The following is a 20187-nucleotide window of genomic DNA, read 5'->3' as shown; positions in this document are numbered from 1 at the left end:
ACGATGATTGTGGTGTGAATTTTTAATCAATTTGGTTAACGAGTTCAACAGTCAATGAAAGCATTGCCCTACCGCTGCGGTTGTCATGTACACAGGCCGACAGAAACCGTAAACAAAACCCCGATCGATTTTATACCATACTTTAAGTAAAAGCACGCCAGCTTTCGCCACGACCACATCTATTATAAAATATTCAAAAAGTCATAATAATATAATAATAATAATAAAATATAATTGGAGGGAAATGCTGACATTGCCGTTCGGAAACGCGAATGAATAGTGTTGTGTATTTATTATTGACATTCAAACTGTGGAACAACGTGGCGTCCTGCATGGAGAAATGGTTCGGTGATAAACGGTTGTGGCTATTTGGTAACAACCTGCCGTTACTTCCAAGGAGGTATTTATTTTTAATTATTAACTTAGTTCAGATTAATCAACTTACGAAAGTTCCAGAGACTTTATACATTTTTTGCTTGACATCAATACTTTTATTTAAGAATAGAAAGTAAACAATCAATATTTTTTTATTAATATAATATGAAAGGAAAAAGCCTTCTAAGTAAATGCGTAAATGAAGTCATAAAGGTATGTGAAAATAATTGACGTCACTTAGAAATATTGATAATATTTATCTATGAAACATAATATATTTTATTGCCATATATTTTACAAATCACATAATAGTTATCGAAAACTCGATAAGATTTATAGAGTAGGTAATAATAAAGGTAGTTTCTTTGGACTTACTTTAACGAAAAAAGATTTTCACCATTGGAAATAATTTTAGTCTATAATTGTAAGTCATACATTAAAAAAAGCGGGAGTATTTTTTCTATTCAAGTGACGAGAACAAAAAAGCAAGGTTAACGGTTTTTAATGACGGTCGTTCGATATTTGTTGAAGGCATGAACTTTTATTAATTATAATAAATAAAAAATTAAAAATATAAATATAATATAAAAAGTGGACCAGAGATTATAAGCGAACTATAAATATTGAAACACGGTTAAATAAATGCGTAGGCTTATACTAAGGTTTCATTTTCTATCAATAGATATCTCTTTGATCGTCAAGTACCTAAAAATATATTAAATGAACCTGATCGCTTTTGTAACATCTTACTTAATATAAGTTTACTTAAATAATCTTCGTCTAAATATGATCCTCGCTTAATCTCGTAAAATATTTTTCTACCTTCTACCATCTCGCTTCACCTCAACATTCCTTTTTTTATGCTATGGCTTCATTCGCACTGGAATCGTGAAATGTTTTGCCAATGTCATTTATTCTTTTTAAATAAGTAGTCTTCTTTATACATTAAGGTGATTTTTATGACATTTTAAATGTCATAGGTTTGTAGAAGAATCAACATTTTATAATTTATTTGGTTATGATAAGCTGACGATACTGGATTTCGTCTGACTAATATAAATTATGAGCATTCAAGGTCTGTTTGTAATCTAAAGTGCAATTAGTATCGTTCGGTGTAAAGATGAAATTACTGTGACATAATGAGGGGAAAACTTAACACCTCTATAATATCCCCATACGTAATAACCGCCAGGTAAATGTATTGATGCACACGTAAAAATTCTCAGGATTCCTTTTTTAAGGAAAAATCTACCGGTTCATTTAGTTTGAGCTCGCTTAAGCGTTGAATTTACTGTATAATCCTCAAATGCATTGTCATAAATATTGCCATTAAATATATATATGTTACGAAGCAAAGTTACTGGAAGGAAGTACATAGAAACTATACTCGCATATTAGATAAAAAAGCTTGTTGAATTAAAATCCAGGAAATTTGTAGTTTTCATCTTAGTTGCAAACCTTCAGAATCAACGTTAGGATATATAATAATATGTCTATCAGCCTTTATTGTCTCTTATTTAAGAAAAAAATATCTATAATGTTCACGCTGTCAGATATCACCGTAGGAATTAAGACAAAACAGAAACAGCACTTGATAAACATTAGTGTGAATTAGTTATGATGTGCCAGATCGCGGGCCAGCAGCCGAGCTATGGAGCGTTATGAAAAACTGGCGAAGCTGGGCGAGGGTTCGTACGGGTTGGTGTACAAGTGCAGGAACAGGGAGACTGGGGAAGTGGTTGCCGTGAAGAAGTTTGTGGAGAATGAGGACGATCCTCTCATACGGAAAATAGCCCTGCGAGAGATACGTATGCTGAAGGTAGGAGTATTTTCGGTATTATTTGATTATTATGTTTGAAAATTTCATCACCGCTTGGTATACAAAACGTCAAACAACAGTTATTCAGTTCTACATTTCAAAGTCTTATCAAAAAATGTTGTCATATTAATTAAAAACTGACATATTATATAAGTTACTTTGGAAGCGCTATTAAATTGTGTAGATGGTAAATAATCTCAATCTTGTTATCGACATGTTATAATTTAATGTAGAATATAAAAATGTTTACCTTTTGTATTATTTCATTAAACAAATACAATTTGACAATTGTAAAGTTAATACCTAATTGCACTGCAATTATTGTGTGGGATATATTCATTATAAATGTAAAATGAAAGAGGCCGCATGTGGTTCAATAAATAATTAAGTAGGTATACTTATTGTTATTTCATTAATTGTTTGAATGTATATGATCATTATAATCTGTCCTTAAACATAGTACAGCTAATCGATCGTGTGTTGCCATTGTGCGTTATTACGAAATGACATGTCACTTGTCATTATTCCTTCGTTATTATGATTATGCACATATTGAAATTAAATATGTTTGTAATATTCCAACGTTACCACTTTAATTTGTTCAGCTTCCTAATTTTTTTTATATAATATTCTTTTTAAAAATATTTAATACTAAACTGCCGCAGTCTGATAGAGTCAAGGATGGAGACGATATTGAACGTGAAAGTATATTTAGGAAATGATTATTGAAGCAATTAAAATTCATAATATCAAGGATAACGTGTCTCAATCAGACAAAGAAAAATATTAAAAAATATTTTTTTAGATGTCATAGTGTTTGATCATCGATTTCCATATTAGTTTTTGCGCATAAAATTATGGTATTAAATGTTCATAGCGGTCAGTTTTAACTTTATTATGGCATAAATTAAACATTAAAAAAAAAAGAAAATATAAATATTGACATCTCAAACTAGGGATATCGTTTTCGAATTGTTTATTGGCTGTTGACTTTTAAATTTAGAACAACCTTTTTTGATAGCTTTGAAATCGCTGAGGATTGTTCTAGAATCTGAAACATCCAAACTTGGTAAACCTGATCGAGGTGTTCCGAAGGAAGCGCAAGCTGCACCTCGTGTTCGAATACTGCGACCACACCGTACTGCACGAACTGGAAAAATATCCAGCTGTGAGTAAACGACTGAGTAATTGTTAATAAAAACAAAATCAATAAACACAATTCTGACTGACAAATAGAGAGTTCGTTAACTAATAACCAATGAAGATAATTTTAGTGAATATTTTAACAAATCAATAAGCTATGTTGAGTAGGAAACTAGAACTCAACTAGGGCCGACCAAAATAAAGAAACTTTCTTTTAAGGGAAAGTTTAATCACTTTGAGAGATAAACTTGTCTTCTTTTTCAATTGCTTTTGTTATTGTTCAATTAGGTTAGGTTATTAAATTGTGACCTTACTACACATTAACGACTTAAGATTTTTTTCCCTAAGCACATTCCTTCTTGCCAAAATCCAAAGATTCTAGGTCAACGGAAGTCCCCAGAGGTTATATTTCTAATGTACGCCAATATATACGAAATAAACATCGTTATTACCGAACATCAAAAACTTAAAATCTTTTGGTTTAAATTAAGTGAAATATATTTAAGTTTTTAAAAGACCGCCAAGTAATAGTTCATCCCTAAATATTTGTTAATAATTTCAAATTATAAATATATCTCCAAGACCAAATGTTTCCATATCAAATATGAACTGTTCATATTACCTACAACTCCTTTTAAACAACCTTCATAGTTGTATTAGGAACTGAATGCAACCTCCTTGCGCAACCAAACGGTCGTTACCACTATCGCCGTTCGACCGTTTCGTATCCACGCGCATTACAAATAAACACGTGCAGAAATATTTTTTGATATCTGTGTTTGTTTTTTTTTGATATGACATGTTATCTGATATTTTTAAAACAGGTTCTATGTTTTAATTACTCGCGAAAAATAAGTGGCAGCGTCTACGTTTCATAATTAGTATATATTTGTACATTAAGGACATTGGTGCTTCTTACTCCTTTTTATTGACTGAAACATAAATTAGCAAGATTATTTTACGTACCAAATAGGTTGTAAATGATTTGAAAACTATATAAGCTATTATCTTCGAGCTAACTACAAGCTATATGTACCTAATAAATATCACAAAATGTCAAACGCTTGTTGCTTAGGTTATACGAAATTAGCTAAGAGCGAGAAGGCTTGCATGTGACCGTTTACTCAATAATCGTCCTACAAAAAATAATCACGTGTTTGACATTACGCTATAACAAGTTTAGATGTTTATTAAATCTGTTCTAACTAAGGAAAGCGGTCCTATATTATGTGTCCAATACTGTTAAGCCTAATGACGTTGATAATCAACGAAACGTTGACAGTTCTTTTGACAAATGTGTTCTCAACTAATTTTCGATTTGTTGAGAGGAATCGCCTACTATCCGACGAAGATAGGAAAAATCTGAGGGCATAATTCTTCTGTGTAGAATAATGTTTGAAGCGTAGCAGTCTAGCTTGCTAGTTTATTTTGCGATACAATTCTTCATATATATGATAGCTTAATACGTGACCGAGCATTTTAATTTTTTTTTTAATTATATTTATTTAACCCGTACATGTACTATGCTAATTAGTACTTATATCTGTACACTCAAATGGTATACTATAAATATTTATATTTCTTATTCGTCTGCCTGCGATCACGGTTGCTGCAAAGTAATCTAAACGTCGCAAGTAGGTAATTTAACATAACAAACAAAATCGTACATTCGAAAATATTAGTTTTATTTAAATGAATACTCACGAAAGTCTTAGATCTCCTTAATTTTTAAATTTCTCACATTCGTGAAGATCCTCATTTAAAATGAACATTACAGAAATACTTTTGGTTCTTGTAATGATTAGGTGCACAAATATATGCACTTAATGAACATATATTTTAAAACCTGTTTCGTTTAGAAACGGAGTAATGTTTCCGCTTCCGTTTTTATACGCTTAGACTTGACCTTGACTTTTAAATTAAGGTTTTTGAAAGTTATTTTTATACTTTCTTATGATAAATCTATATTAATATATATATATAATATACGGAATAAGTTTTCTGTTTTGATGGAATAACCTTAACACGTAGGCCGAGCTTATTTTGGCAAGTTTTCAGCTGATCGGATTCAGGAAATTCGTGATACAATACGCGACATTGAGGACCTTTTAATTAATTTCCATTAATTACTCACGTTAAAAAAAATCTCTTTTCTTTTTTATATATAATAAAGTAATTATACATAACAATATGTCAATACAGGTAAATTTTATATGATTATGTGTAAATACAGATTAAATATAAATCTTTTATTTATTAAGTAAAATAAAAGTAATTAATTTCGAGGATAAAACCTGTAAAGTATTAAGGAATGTGATCTTAATTATAAATATAGTTAAGATCTCTTTACTTCGACAAATTCCTGATAAAAATTGTATTTTTGAAGTGAAACTTCTTATGCCACACCCAACTCCGTTGCGTTAAACCTTTAACGCAACGTAGTTGGAACGCATCTTTGGGTGGTGGGGTCGGTGGATAAAAAGCACTAAGGGTATCTTTCCTGTGGTTTTGGTGATTTTTAAACGTAAAATATACGGCGTTTATTTAAAGGAAGTAATGGACGGACATTAAAACATTTAATATAGATAAAATTTTATAATGATGGGATGAAACTTCTCTTCAATCCATGGATTCACCGTATGGGTGCCGGGTCCGTCGCGGTGCAAGGAGAAGAGCTTCAAAAGTGCCTGGGAATTGCGACCCAGGTGTAGGTTTAAGGGGCCCCTATCTAACGCTCGTTAAACGCTCACCTCCACCGTCCAAGCTCCTCTCTCTACCTAACCCAATTTGAAACGAACTTACTAGGGCTGCCTTCGAACCACTTTTAACTTCTAAGATTTGATTGATATTAGACCTGAACAGACCCATGCGTTGAGTTTATCTGTTATACCTCTCGCTCCCACTTCTACCGCATACAAATCTACGATGAACCTATTATAAGTGAGTTGGTTAGTGAGCTCGTAATACTTATTGACCTTAATGGCATGGTCTTTGGCATGGTTGTGGCCAAGGGAACCGTAAGCTCTAAAGTGTCATTTAAAGCACGTAATAATATGAAACCCATTTAATAAATTTGCTCTACTCTTTATTTCTTTCTTTTTTTGTAAAGAGCTGTCTAACTTTTATATAAATAAAAAAACATTTAATCTGTTTTAATATCAATATCTAATGTTCCTTAAAACTTTTATATATTTTTTCTGATGTGAATAATAATTTAACATAATCTATTTGACACGTACAATAATATGCGCTGACGTATCAACGATTTGCATATTATATATTTTGTTAGGTTGGCCACACTGTATTATAAATATTAATACCATGATACCGGTTCAGTGCGTATTTATTTTGATTTTTTTTCGTAAAATGACATATCCGCTAAGAATTTCCGTGGTATTGCTATGAAATACATATAGTAAATATACAAATGTTATTAAGAAAGAGACGTAAATATTTGTGCTGTTTGGACCTGTTTGAAATTCTTTACGAAAGGCATAAAAAATGTTAGTTGAAAATATAATCAGAATTGTCATTTTTCTTTGACATGTTATTTATAGTATTTGGTTATAATTATCAGTTTAGTCCGAGTTTCGCATAGTCACTGCATACGGTACTAATACAGTTTTTCGTTCACAAATCCACGTATATCCACGTATATGATAGTGGAGACGTGGGTGTATAAATAAAAAATTCAACACTATTCGTAGAGACTTTGAGGAAGCAGACTGTTGGTAAGGGAGAAGAGTCAGTTGTATAAGTAGGGTTTAAGCGACATTATATAGGTAAATTTTGAACTAGTCCCGGGCCATAGAGACGAAACCTCTTAGCATTCAATGGATTCACCGTGCGGATGCCGGCTCCATTGCGTTGCAGAGAGTTAAAGTTACTTCTATGATGCGAATAAATATCGAATCGAATATTTAAGGAGTCTTTAATTCTTTTGATCGTACAAATATATATGAACAGAATGTTAAGGACGAGATGACGTCATATAATTTTTATAATAATAAATTGATATAAAAATTTTGTTTCCTTATTTCAAAATAATAATTTCAAGAAATAAGGAAGTCCTTGAATATTTTTTTTATATATAAAATATAATAAGGAAATTAGAATTAAATGCAATAGCATCTATAAGGAGTATTCGATCATTTGATTTATAATTTATGGTTAAAATTGATTGATGAGATTTTTATAAGAGACGAAACCTCCTAGCATTCAATGGATACACCGTGCGGGTGCCGGGTCCATCGTTGCAGGGAGAGGAGCTTCAACAGTGCCTTATTTCCCTTTGCGCTCTGCCTACCGAAACACTAACCGCTTCACGTATGATTACACAACCATAACCTTATCGTGACCACGTGATGCTAGTATTGACCGCTATCCAGGAGTACCTTACACCCCACCAGCAAATGCTTAACAGTTCCAACTGCCTTCCCACAGATATAGCAAGTTTTTTCGGTACCTTTACTCCATCTTACTAAATTACTCTCATCTGGGAGAGTCATTTGGAAAGCATTGAGATAAAAATTTAGCAATGCTGGCGACCAATCATAAAATAAGGTGCCCCATTTTAGTACTAATGGGATGCAAAATCTCCTATGTCTAACCACTCGTTCTGCATCTCTAAACTCATAGCATGAATCTTATATTTATCATTCTCGTCTTGCCGAATAAAAGACTTCAATATATACGTCACATGCTTTTGTATAATTTCCGTATGAAAATGAAGAATCTTGCTCCATTTTTGTCTTTACGATATACTAACATCAGTTAAATAACGCAACAATCTTATGTTTACTGATTTTTTTCTTCAACACACTAGATTCGTAGCGTTTTTTTTCATTCATAAGTCAACCGGCTCTCTCACTCATCAGACGAAACGCAGTCATTAATGACTACTTCACGCCGATCTTCTGTGAGAGGGTGGTACTTCCCCGGTTGAACAAGCCCATTTTTGAGGTGTAGTATTTTTTGGAACGCATTTCATAAATGTACATTTCTGCACACATTTTGAGAAACTTTAGCTATTCTACAACAGTTTTAACTATTTGTGAAAAATACGCCAAACGTTTGTATGTTTTAAATATATAATAATAATAATATGTGGCAACGCATTATTTATATTATAGACGTAAATGACCATCATAATGGATGGATAAGATAGGAACCTAAGTAAATTTTGACTATCTTTACATTTATATACCATAAACATATTATGTAGCTTAATGGAGGCAGTGTTGCCAAATCAATAAAATTATATTTTATCAATGATAACGATAGAGCGGTATTAGGTTCGGCGTCCAGAAGCTTGATGTTATTGAATAATATAATGATATTTTTATAGAAAGTGTATCATGGACGATATTAAACATCATAATCTTAAGAAAAAGTAAAGAAAAACTAAGATACGATAAATGAGAACGATTTGTACGATTTAACAAGATAAGGAGTTAAATACGAAATTTTTTTTAGCACAAAGACTGGCAATTGGTTAAAAATATAAAATCTGCCTTAAAGTACATATATCATATAATTTCAAACAATTTGGTATATATTAATATTATTATTTTTTTATATATCTATAAGCAATATTAGGAATTGTTTTGCAATATAAATATTAATTTCTGAACGTACTTCCTCAAAAAGTTTGTTCTAAATGTTTTGTATTTGCATCACGCATTTGGCGCCATTTGATCTGTCAACATTTATTTTTCGATCGCAAATATATTATCTTATTTTCAGCGTTTTTGATGGTATGTAGATTGTGGATATGAATTTACTATCAACAACGAATACTCGTTAAAATAAAACCCTGGAACTCGTATATTCAACGTACATTCTGTCGTGGTTGCGTGTTATTGTTTAACAATCAAAACGCTAAGTATTTTTTCTTTCATTTCATTTGATTCGTTTATTTCTATTTCTTTGTCGGTTTATATTTTAGACATCAAATTGTTTAGATCAAAACTATCTACTTAAATTTCTATATAAGAATTCAGATAATAATATAGTTAATAAAAAATATTACTTTAATACGAAAATTATTTTTTAGTTATAACATTATCTGTCACTTTTAAAACCGAAGTAATGCTTGCGAAACCATTATTTCCTAGATTTGATGTAATCATTTTAGTACAGAATCTGTGAAAAGCTGTCCGTGTCCAGGGTTGTCCAGAACTGTTGTCGAAGCAGATTATCTGGCAAACGCTTCAGGGAGTCGCCTACTGCCACCGACACAACTGTATCCATCGAGACGTGAAACCCGAGAACATTCTGCTAACCAGCGACGGTGTCGTCAAATTGTGTGACTTCGGATTTGCGAGAATGATAAGTGCGTATTAGTTTTTTATATAAATAAAATGTATAATAATTCTGTGAAACATCAAAATTTTAATATCGGATTTCGAGTGTTTTAGTATATGCGTGCCTAATAACATATATATATATATAACAAATTTCTTATTTACACTAAATAATATCTCATATACGTAGATTATGTACATTCGATAAATCTGTATCCTTAGTCTTGTCAGGTTTGCGTCACGATACATGCGAATCATTTTTCAAACAACGATATACAAATGAATGCTATAATAATAAAGTTTATCAATGAAAAAATATTAAAGCTATTATGAAATGCAAACTCAGACTAAGCGTAAGTTCTATGCATATTTTTTTCTTCACCAGCAATTCGTTCGCTTCCTATAGTCCACTCACATTTAATTTGATATTTAAGTGAAAATATACTTACACTGTTATTCATTATGCTTACCTACAAACTTACTATTCACCTACAAACTGAACAGCATTTGATTCATATATATATAGACGTGTCGTAACTATCATACGTGCCGTATTTACGAAAGTAAAGGCGTAAACTATCTATGTTGAGTTTGGCTTCGCGTGCTCTTTGTGACTTTAAAAGTTTGCAAGTTCAATCGCAACACTACATACGTAATTAAGCAGTTTATTGACTATCGAATAAAACTGAAAACGTTTCGTATATAGTGTGATGCCGACTCGTGTTAAGCGTACGGATTTTTGATCTACATTTTCTGTATCACATTATAAGGTTTGATTATAAATTGTAAGTTATTTGTTTATAATTTACTAAGTATATTTTGAGGTAATTTATCCTTTGTTCGTGTAACCCAGGCGGCAGTTGTTCATCCGAGTACTCGGTTCACACTATGATACCTTTCGGAGTCGACGTACGACGGAGAGCCAGTATCTGTCTTATTTAACGAATATATATAATTATAAAAATAGTATTCGTAATATTCACACATATATATAGTTCCTTCATATATCGTATTAGAATTTTATAAAATATGTTAAATTATGACAAACGTAAGCTGATTCCTGTGTAGACTTTCGTTTTTTCTACTTAGTGTAAACGATGACTCAAAATTTTGAAGTAAATAAGATATAAATTCAATAATTTTTATCCGATAAACTTCAATTCATTCATAAATAGAACTAGTTTATATTACATAAATAAAAACTACTTCATAATTCAAATATTTTTAGACGTGAATCGCATAATTACATCCTCTTTAAATAGATCTATCGATATAAGTTTAGTATTTTTCCATCGAAAATCCAAAATAATGTTGACATTTGAATAATAATTAAGTGTTTTATTTATTCAATAAAATAATAAAATAAATATTAAAGTATTTATCATATAACCAACTAGGAATAAAGTGGGTTATGTGTAGAAACTTCTTGAGATATTAAGTCCGTCTAGAACATTCAACAAATGAGTGAGAATTTCAGCCATCGCGGGTTATCACAGGCCGCGATCGTTCCACTTACTAACTACAGTTGAGACCTAATTCGTAACCAGCAGCGCCGTAAACTTCTTACTACTAAAATTTGAGCTATAATTTTCCTAAATTCGCAACATTACCCTGATACGATCTCTTATCGGATCAATAGAAACGAAATTCAAGTAGTCAAATTGGCGGACCTAACTTTGAATGTGACATTCCAGACGATATTTAAATTTGACATTAAAAAGTTTGAGGTTTTAACGATCGAAAAGATTTACGACATTAAGTGAGTTGGCTGTGGAGCAAAAACTACGTACAAAATACTGCAGAGGCTATTTAAAAATATATATGCTATAATTAGTCCAAGTTAAGAAAAATAGTACTAGTATAGGGTACAGCAGACCTTGACACATGACTCCGACAACAGCTCTCGACATCCAAATGTCACTTCTGTTGCAACCTCTTGCTTCACCCACTTAGAGCAGGCTCGATTCTAGAACAACGATAACCGTAATTGGCAAACCCAGAATATTTAAAAGATAACATCGTTTCATGATTACATTATTTAACGAAATTCATGTCACCCCTGAAATACGCACAATTGATCCACAGATAATAATATTTTATATTATCTGTTACGTTTTATAAATAATTCAATTCAAACCATCTGTCACGTTGTATGATTAAAACCTTTTTTGTAGGCCTACCTGCATATAACCGTTGTTAGTACTTTAAAGGTAATTTAAATAAGAAGTTATATAATTTTAAAAAGTCATGTTTTTTATTACTTTATTCTTATGAAACCAATAGATGACGAAATATACATATATGTTTATAGAATTGATTGCAAGTTTTTTTTTAATCCATGTTTTTAAATAAGTATGTAACATTTTTCTTTTTATTATGCACAAATATAAGTAACTTCCATAAACATTTATCGCCATTGTCCATATGTAAAACTAGATCTCAAGTTTGATAAAAAAATTACATTCTGTTATTTCCAAGAATTACTTAAGTTAAAAAAAATTATTAAGTAATAAAAAGGTTTCTGTATCAATAAATTTGATGTCAATAAAAAAATAACTAATGGAGATGCATTATAGGCCCAACCTTGGCCTTTGCCAAGTTCAAAGAAGGCGCGGCCTTTTGTGGAGATAGTTTTTGTAAACTTAGATTTGCTATTTATGGCAACATTATATGGAAAATGAAAAGAATACTGAATGGTTCAATTTTAACATTATTTTGAAAGATAGCTTGATAAGGTAATTTATATCTTTGTTTCATTTTGCTGATATTTTACGTAACGAAAAAATAATATAAATAATACGATATTTTATTTCTTTCGTACTTTTCTTCTATTAAATACTTTTATACTATATCTATATTATCTGAGTGTAATTTAGGCCCATAAGGCAAAAACCTTGCCAACTTTGAAATGAATTTACTAAATATAGAATTCCGAGGCTTCTGCGCTATTTTTGGTTTGACACAAGATATGACGTCATCCCTTATATGTACGTAGGGGTAATAAATCATGAACTATTGACCTGAGTGCTGGCAGATACTTAACTAGATAGGAAATAGCTCAAAACTATAATGAGCTGTTACTCATGACTTACAGCTTATACGTATCTGGCCAAGAGGGAATTTTGAAAATTTTCTCCAGTTTTGTATTGATTCTATAAACCCTACATGCATGTAGGATACGAAGAATATTTCTTAAAAATTAACTCTCTTTAACCTGTGTGGTTTAGGGGGGAAAACCAAATTGAGACACATTTTTCCATTATATATAGAATATTTCATTTTGAAATCAGTTTTTTCTTAAATATTTACACTTCAAAAACAAAATATCAGTGTCATCGGAAGCAGATAAGACGTGCAAACAGTCTCAAGAGTCTCTTTCCGTCTTTGTTTAAAATCCACAAAAACCTATGAAGAATAACAATTTTTATTCGTCTTTCGATTTTTCTATTATTCTTCAGCACATTGGAGAACTAGCGCCGGATCGTCTGTCAATATTCATGATTTCTATGAACAAAAGGAAAATATGCCATCATGATATATCCAAGTAAATCATTTTCTACCAATGGCACGATTAACATCCGCGAGTTATTTCCTTTAGCAGTGACCTTCGACCTTTAATAAGACAATAGCGTGTTGCAAACTACCCCCAAGATAACTCGTGCAAGGTCGTTAGAAATGCCATTGCGATTTGTTAGTGGTTATTTATAAAAGTCATGTCTTTGCATAAATAGCTACAGGAAACCTTTTAATTATAGATATTTCAAAGCAAATATTTATCCGACTCCGTGAAAGCGAAACAATACGGTTACAATGAACTGAACGGAATCAGCTTATTACTTTATCATCGTTGAGAAAAAACAACTAACTATTTGAAATATGTCAAATATTTCGGGAGTGGAAGGTGGTAGAGCTAGTAATGTTATTACGAGTACAGGTGCGTAGATATAAAGTATCGTAAGTTGTTACGACCATGTAGGCTTAGGAATAGTTTAGGAATCCATGTTGTGTCTTCGACTAGTTTAGCTGTGACTGGATCGTTGAAGTTCTAGCTGTAGTTTCTGTGATAACGATATTCAAGATTTTAGACTGTACACAGGTAAATGAAACTAAGTCTTTCGCACACTACGCGTTTTTTAACCGTCATCTTGGTTGAAAACCGCGTAATTTTTTAGTCTTGACGTTTCGTCTTCTTTACCGCAAGCGTGTAAACGTCGGGATTATGTAGTTGCGTGGTAATAAAAACGCGTAGTACCCAAAAAGCTTAGTTTCGTTTAAGTGTCTGTGATGTGTGTGTTCTGTATAATAATCTGTTATTCCGGCCAACATGCCCAGGTCCCGGCGAGAGCTACACGGACTACGTGGCGACCAGGTGGTACAGGGCTCCGGAACTGCTGGTCGGAGACACGCTCTACAGCACCCCCGTCGACGTCTGGGCTATCGGTTAGCCGGTTATAATTGTTATCTCATAGGATTGTGTGACGATTCATAGTTGTGATGAGGTCATTGGACTTGGTATGGTAGCTGGACGTCAGGACGAACGTTGAAAAGGTTAATGAACTTCATTAAAATATGGATATTGTGATTGAGCGTAGAGGGCGTTGTGTTTTGACACTGACAATTCAAATCTTTTTTTCTCCTGTATAATATATATATGTCATCATCATCATCAGTCTATCGGAGCCCATTGCTGAGAAAAGGCCTCTTATCACATGGAGATGTTAGACCATTAATCACTACGCTTGCTCAAGACGGGTTGGCGATTTCAAACTTATAATTTGAAATTATAAGTCCAGGTTTCCTCACGATGTTTCCCTTCACCGTCCATCGTATATATATGTAATTCCAATATATAGTAAAGTTAACTAGATATTGAACAATGAATTAAGCATTATTATATAAAACTGAACATTTTGAGAGTGAATTTTACTTTTTCTATAAAAAAAAGTATTATCTTCCCTCTATGATCTATCCCTGCCTCGATATATTACCCTTTTATCAAAGCCATCGAAAGCTTACTACACAACCTTTGTTAAGAAATTATACCAATGACTTAGATGACCAGGTCTAAACGTATAGACAGAGCACGAGTATAGACGAAGTACTTTAGTATTTATGAAGACAATTATTATTTGTATCGATCTTATCACTGACTATGTTTTACCCGCGACCTCGCCCTCCTTAATATCTCATTATTTTTCTCCAAGCTCGTATATTTTGCCTTTAAATATAAAGGTTTCTTTACGTGACAATTGTAATTGGTGGTACAAATTTACAAGACAGCAATGTGATTGTACGTTTCGTAATTTATTTCATGTGATCAGACAGACAACAGACAGACACTCTGTTTGTTAAATATATATTACGTATTTACTCAATGCGCTGGTTTTATTTAAATAGGTAAAACTCTTTTCTCAGCTTATTACATTGGGTATGTCCTTCTTCGGAGCAAAAATAAAAAAAAATACTGAATTTTTTTAGCAAAACAAATATATATATAAGGGAAATATTTTTATACACCCTATATGTGTGATATCAGAATCTAAACAAACTAATTTTGAATAGCTTAAAGTTAATATTTTGCATCACTAATACGACTTTATTAATTTTTGGACAGTATCAATCTTCCTGTAAATATTAGTAAGTCCTGTCGAAATATAATAAGAATAATTCCAACACTATGGTTTGTCTACGGTATTTATCTCCCAGGCTGTGTGTTCGCCGAGTTACTGTCGAGCGAGGCTCTGTGGCCTGGCAAGAGCGACCTCGACCAGCTCTACCTGATCCGTAAGACCCTGGGCGACCTGCTGCCGCGACACATGACGATATTCTCGCAGAATACCTTCTTTCAGGTGAATTAATAACATTTTTATTTTATCGGCTGAATAGGTTCGGTTCATTGCCTTCCCCCATCCATTACTAAATTTTGATTTGTATAAACAATAAAAAAAAACATGTTTTGAATTTTGACACATGACACGTCTTAAATAACTATGTGTAATAAATAATAATACACTATTATTGTATAGTTTTTCATCTTACTCTTCTCTCATAATAAAATAGAATTTACAGACATACATAGCTAAGTGCAGTTCTACTGAGTGTTAACACGTCTTAATATAAAAATATTATTTTAAATAATCTTAACCTTATTTTAAAGGCATTTTGATAGTGATGATTAAATACAAAAATCTGTTCCGTTTCGTTTTGTTGCAGGGCATGGAGCTGCCGGAGCCGACGAGTCTGGAGCCCCTTGAGAAAAAAATACCGCCGCGCTACGCCAATAACGATTTGGTCTTAGACTTTTTAAAGGCGAGCTCTTTATACATAGTATGATTCACTACCTTATTTATAATATGGCTTCGTCCGCACTGGAATCGTGCAATATTTTGCCAATTAATAGCGTATCTTCATTTAACGAATCATGATTTTAGTACTTTTTATATTAAACTGTAAAAATAAATAAAATTTTAAATAGCAATGAGATAAGTCGATATACAGCAACGTATGATAATCGTGACGTATAAAGCAAGACTTATCTGGCTATGACTGACGAGTAGAGAAAAAAATCTTAATAGAGAATCTATTAGGGACGTTGACTTCTTTAAGCTACAACTAACCAGGGGCATGTGAATGTAGTTCCGTGATGCTCGTCTGTGATGTGAACAATGTTTTTAGACTTAACGTAGAAGGTGTGTCATTCAGCCTTCAGTACTAATCTAAATGTTTCTCCAAACAGAAGTGCCTGGACAAGGATCCCTTGGCTCGCGCCACGTGTGAGCAGTTACTTCGTCACGCTATATTCGAGAATTTTCTATACGCCGTCCCGCGAACCGATCACGACGACTTCGAGAAGGCTAGGCGAGCACAGGTTGGCACATAGCATAACTCACGAAGATAATCCCATCCGTGTCTTAGGTCACCAAACGTAAGACATACTCACACCAGTCTGTTTCTGTCTTGAGATAGATAATATTATTAAATAATGGTATAACAGCTAAATCTATCTACAACCTACTAGGCCTTAAGCCTGTCCAGTATGAACATCAGCTCATTCTTGGAAGGTGCGTCGAAGGCAGGCCTAGTAGATCCGTTTCAAATTTGGTTAGGTAGAGGGAGAGCTTGGACGGTGGAGGTGAGCGTTTAACGCGCGTTAGATAGGGGCCCCTTAAACCTACACCTGGGTCGCAAGTCCCAGGCACTGATGAAGCTCCTCTCCCTGCAATGCTATGGACCCGCCACCCGCACGGCGAATCCGTTGAATGCTGAGAAGTTTCGTATCATTGTATTAGCTTAATTCGGTATTTTTATATGGCAACACTCTAAAATGTGTTCTACTGTATATTTCGCTACGTTTAGTAACTAGTGTGAAAGCTGTAATAGTGATTGCATGTCATTTCAGCTGTTTTTGATAACCAAACCCGTGACATGTTATCAACAGACTGATTTAGGATCATCTTCTCTAATAAATAACTTGTCAAAGGAATCAAAGTTCCCAGGTTTAGCAGTCGCTAGTTATGTCATTAAAGACTGTCAATTTCGAACCAATATATATATATATATATATATATATATATATATATATATATATATATATATTTCTATATACTATATAAATATAATTTTGACAAACAGCAAGAATTCCAAGATGGCGCTGCAACAAATTTCGATGACGAGTCTACTTTAACTCCCACTAACGCCACCCATACTAAGAAGACTAAGAAGAAGTGACATTAAATATATTGTGCTCTGGATCTCGTTGCAAGTTAATTTCAAAAATTTTAACGAATTCATTAAAAGTAACACTTATATTTTCGGAACATTGACCTTTGAAATCATTATTTTGTATAAAATATTATTTTACGTGACACTTGAGTCTCATCTCTACCTCTTATGACTTAGTCAGGATAGAAAAATATTAGGTTCCAAATATGACAGTTATATCCGAAAATATTGGTTTTTTTATAGACAAGTAAATTTTACCGAAGTAATAATTTTATTAAAGTTATTAGAGCTAATAACGTGTAATAATTTTTGGGTTAATTTCTTTTTATTCGTATTATCATACTAAACAGTTAGATCGATAAAATAGTTTGTATATATTTTTGTATTTAGAATTAGTTGTATTATAGAAAATAGCTATTAATTAATTTTATTTACAAATATAGGAAACATAGATAATGATCGTAAATCATATATTTTTTTGTTAGATTGATCTTGATGGATTTCTGAACGTAGTAAGTTAGTCCGATTAAAAGCTTCAGATAACCATCGTCTTGGCTTTCATACAACCACTGCATAGCGTATTTATATATAAAATGTGAGAAGGTCATATGTTGGCAGTGTCCAAACTGCGTCCTTAATTTCCATAAACAGCATTATGTATTTCCCTAACTGATTAGATTGTATATAACGTATAAGCTATTTAATATTCTTTAAAATAATGTTTTAGTTCGCCAAGTCTATAATGCAGAAGCAGCTATGCATTTATATTTTTTTTTTATGGAGAATATGGAAACATTTCTGACTTTCCTTTCCCTCCAGACACAATCGTCCCCGATGCTGCCACAGCTGATAATCTCTGAGCGGTCGCAGCCAAGGAAGAAGTCTGATCTGGACGGCCGAGCACACCTACCCACCATCTGACTAGCGCCCACGAGACAGCGGATATAAATAAAATTTATTTGTTGTCTCCACTATTTATTCATTAACAACAATTAAAAAGGAATCGTTTAATTTATTACAAAATTAAAATTACATATCAACGCACTTTTATTTATTCAGCATAAATACGAACTATATAAAATCTATGCATCAAGTTCTTATAGAAGTAAATTGTTGTATAACTAATAATTTGTATTATAAGAATTTGTTTTTTTTTTCTTATAATACGGCCTTCATCGTGCGACTAAGCATTTGTTGTATGTTCTTTATAAAATGCCTGAGTTTTGTTGTCATGTTTGACAGCAGACGTATGGTCAAATGACATTTGGTTCTGTGAACAGATGTCAAGTCCGTTTGTGTTATTGATGCTGATAAGTGACATTTCGTTACAGGTCGTTTTAAAAATTATCAGATTTCCTCGGGAAAACGATTTTCTTATTTGAATTCCAGTATATAAGCTTCCATGCATTATAGTTGGTTGAAAAGATTCTTCATTGCGAAATAATTCTATCGTCTCATTGGACTTACATAGTTGGCATTGCCTTATTGGACAAGAAATTTCTTGTTTTAGGATTTGTTACTAGCTCACATTCTGTACTATCGGCTTTGTGAAGGTCGTCTAATGGAAAATCATGAATAGCAATACTTATGTTGTTACTTTGATCTCAAGGATATCAGCATATTAGAAAATTTAATTTCAGTTTAGTTATTGACGATATTAAATAAACTATATACCATCCTTGTATTGAAAAGACCTCTTACATAAAGCTGTTACCCCATTAGCTTGTTAGTAGAACTAATCGTGATTTAACAGGATGTTTTTTTTATATATTGTCCAGTCATGGGTCAAATAACCTACTTAAATACGAGTCCTCGTGTTTGAGCTATATTTATTCTTTTCAAAATTATTTCCATGTATACAAAACTTTGTACATGTTTCCATTCTAGAATATAAGTCCTTACAATACACTCATTAATATAAAAACTACACTTAGACATTTTAAATGTCTTTCATTTTATTGGAATCTCATCAAGTAGTAATCAACCATTTTATGAAGTGTTTGATTTATAAATTAACAAATTTTTGTTCTGATAGGGTGTGACTGCTACATATTTCTCTCTTAATTTTTCGTATGAAGAAAGAAATAAATTGTATGAACGAATAATATCAATTCTTTGATCTGGAATAAAGGATTAAGGGTCAAAAAGAATGTAATTATATTTTAGTACAGAGGTATAATAAGGCTTTTAATGTCATTCATTAGTATTTCATAGCTTATACTAAACTTAGATAACATGACGACGGCAGATATTCACAAGGATGAAACATAAAAAGGTGTTACATCAAGTATCAAATGCAAGCTAAATTATTGTTAACAATCAAAATAACTGTCATCAGAAGACTCCAAATGTACATAGAAGCTTTATATGTAACAAAAGTTATGTTTTACATCCTTTCAGTGTCAGTTTAAGCATACATACCAAGATATATGTGTAAAATAACATTTAGTGAGTGAAATAAATATATATATAGGTAAAGAATAACAAGTATTTGTGTTTAAATGTTTTATTATAGAAAATACTTCAGAATGATATACTAATAATGTTAATATTTGCCTAAAATCTAAGATTCTACTGTAGTGTTGGTTCTATTCCATTCACAATACTTATTTACACCGCTGCCACTTTTCTATTAGTCTTCTTTAAGTAACTGGAAAAATATAATAACTTTAAGCATTGTACGTAATTATATTGTATAAAAGATTATTCTTGAATAAAAGTATTTTATTACACAGTTTTTTTATTGAAAGTTGTCTTGGATCATAGTTAAAAAGTGATCTTTTATCACTACATAATTTAAATTAAAAAAAATACCGAATATAT

The 20187-nt window shown here is 32.1% G+C and overlaps 1 protein-coding gene across 3 annotated transcripts; it reads left to right on the top strand.

Moving 5' to 3' along the window:
* Nucleotides 1-194: 194 nt before the first annotated feature.
* Nucleotides 195-18399, top strand: LOC116773317 (cyclin-dependent kinase-like 4). Of its 3 annotated transcripts, XM_061528490.1 has the most exons (10): nt 195-400; nt 2005-2194; nt 3243-3362; nt 9506-9671; nt 13975-14082; nt 15349-15491; nt 15856-15951; nt 16379-16510; nt 17275-17404; nt 18184-18276. In XM_061528490.1, the coding sequence occupies exons 1-9, from the start codon at nt 273-275 to the stop codon at nt 17368-17370; spliced, it is 1179 nt and encodes a 392-aa protein (XP_061384474.1). In that variant the 5' UTR covers nt 195-272; the 3' UTR covers nt 17371-17404; nt 18184-18276. The 3 variants fall into 3 exon arrangements, with proteins under 3 accessions (XP_061384474.1, XP_032521637.1, XP_032521639.1); XM_032665746.2 differs by lacking the exon at nt 17275-17404 and having other exon boundaries at nt 199-400; nt 18184-18399; XM_032665748.2 differs by lacking the exons at nt 195-400; nt 17275-17404 and adding an exon at nt 1338-1567 and having other exon boundaries at nt 18184-18399.
* The last annotated feature ends 1788 nt before the right edge of the window (nt 18400-20187 follow it).

The sequence above is a fragment of the Danaus plexippus genome (genome assembly GCF_018135715.1).
Source record: "Danaus plexippus chromosome 18 unlocalized genomic scaffold, MEX_DaPlex mxdp_20, whole genome shotgun sequence".
Taxonomy (NCBI): Eukaryota; Metazoa; Arthropoda; class Insecta; order Lepidoptera; family Nymphalidae; genus Danaus; species Danaus plexippus.
The sequence above is the reverse complement of the archived record's forward strand: the minus strand, read 5'-3'. Positions and strand labels throughout refer to the sequence as shown.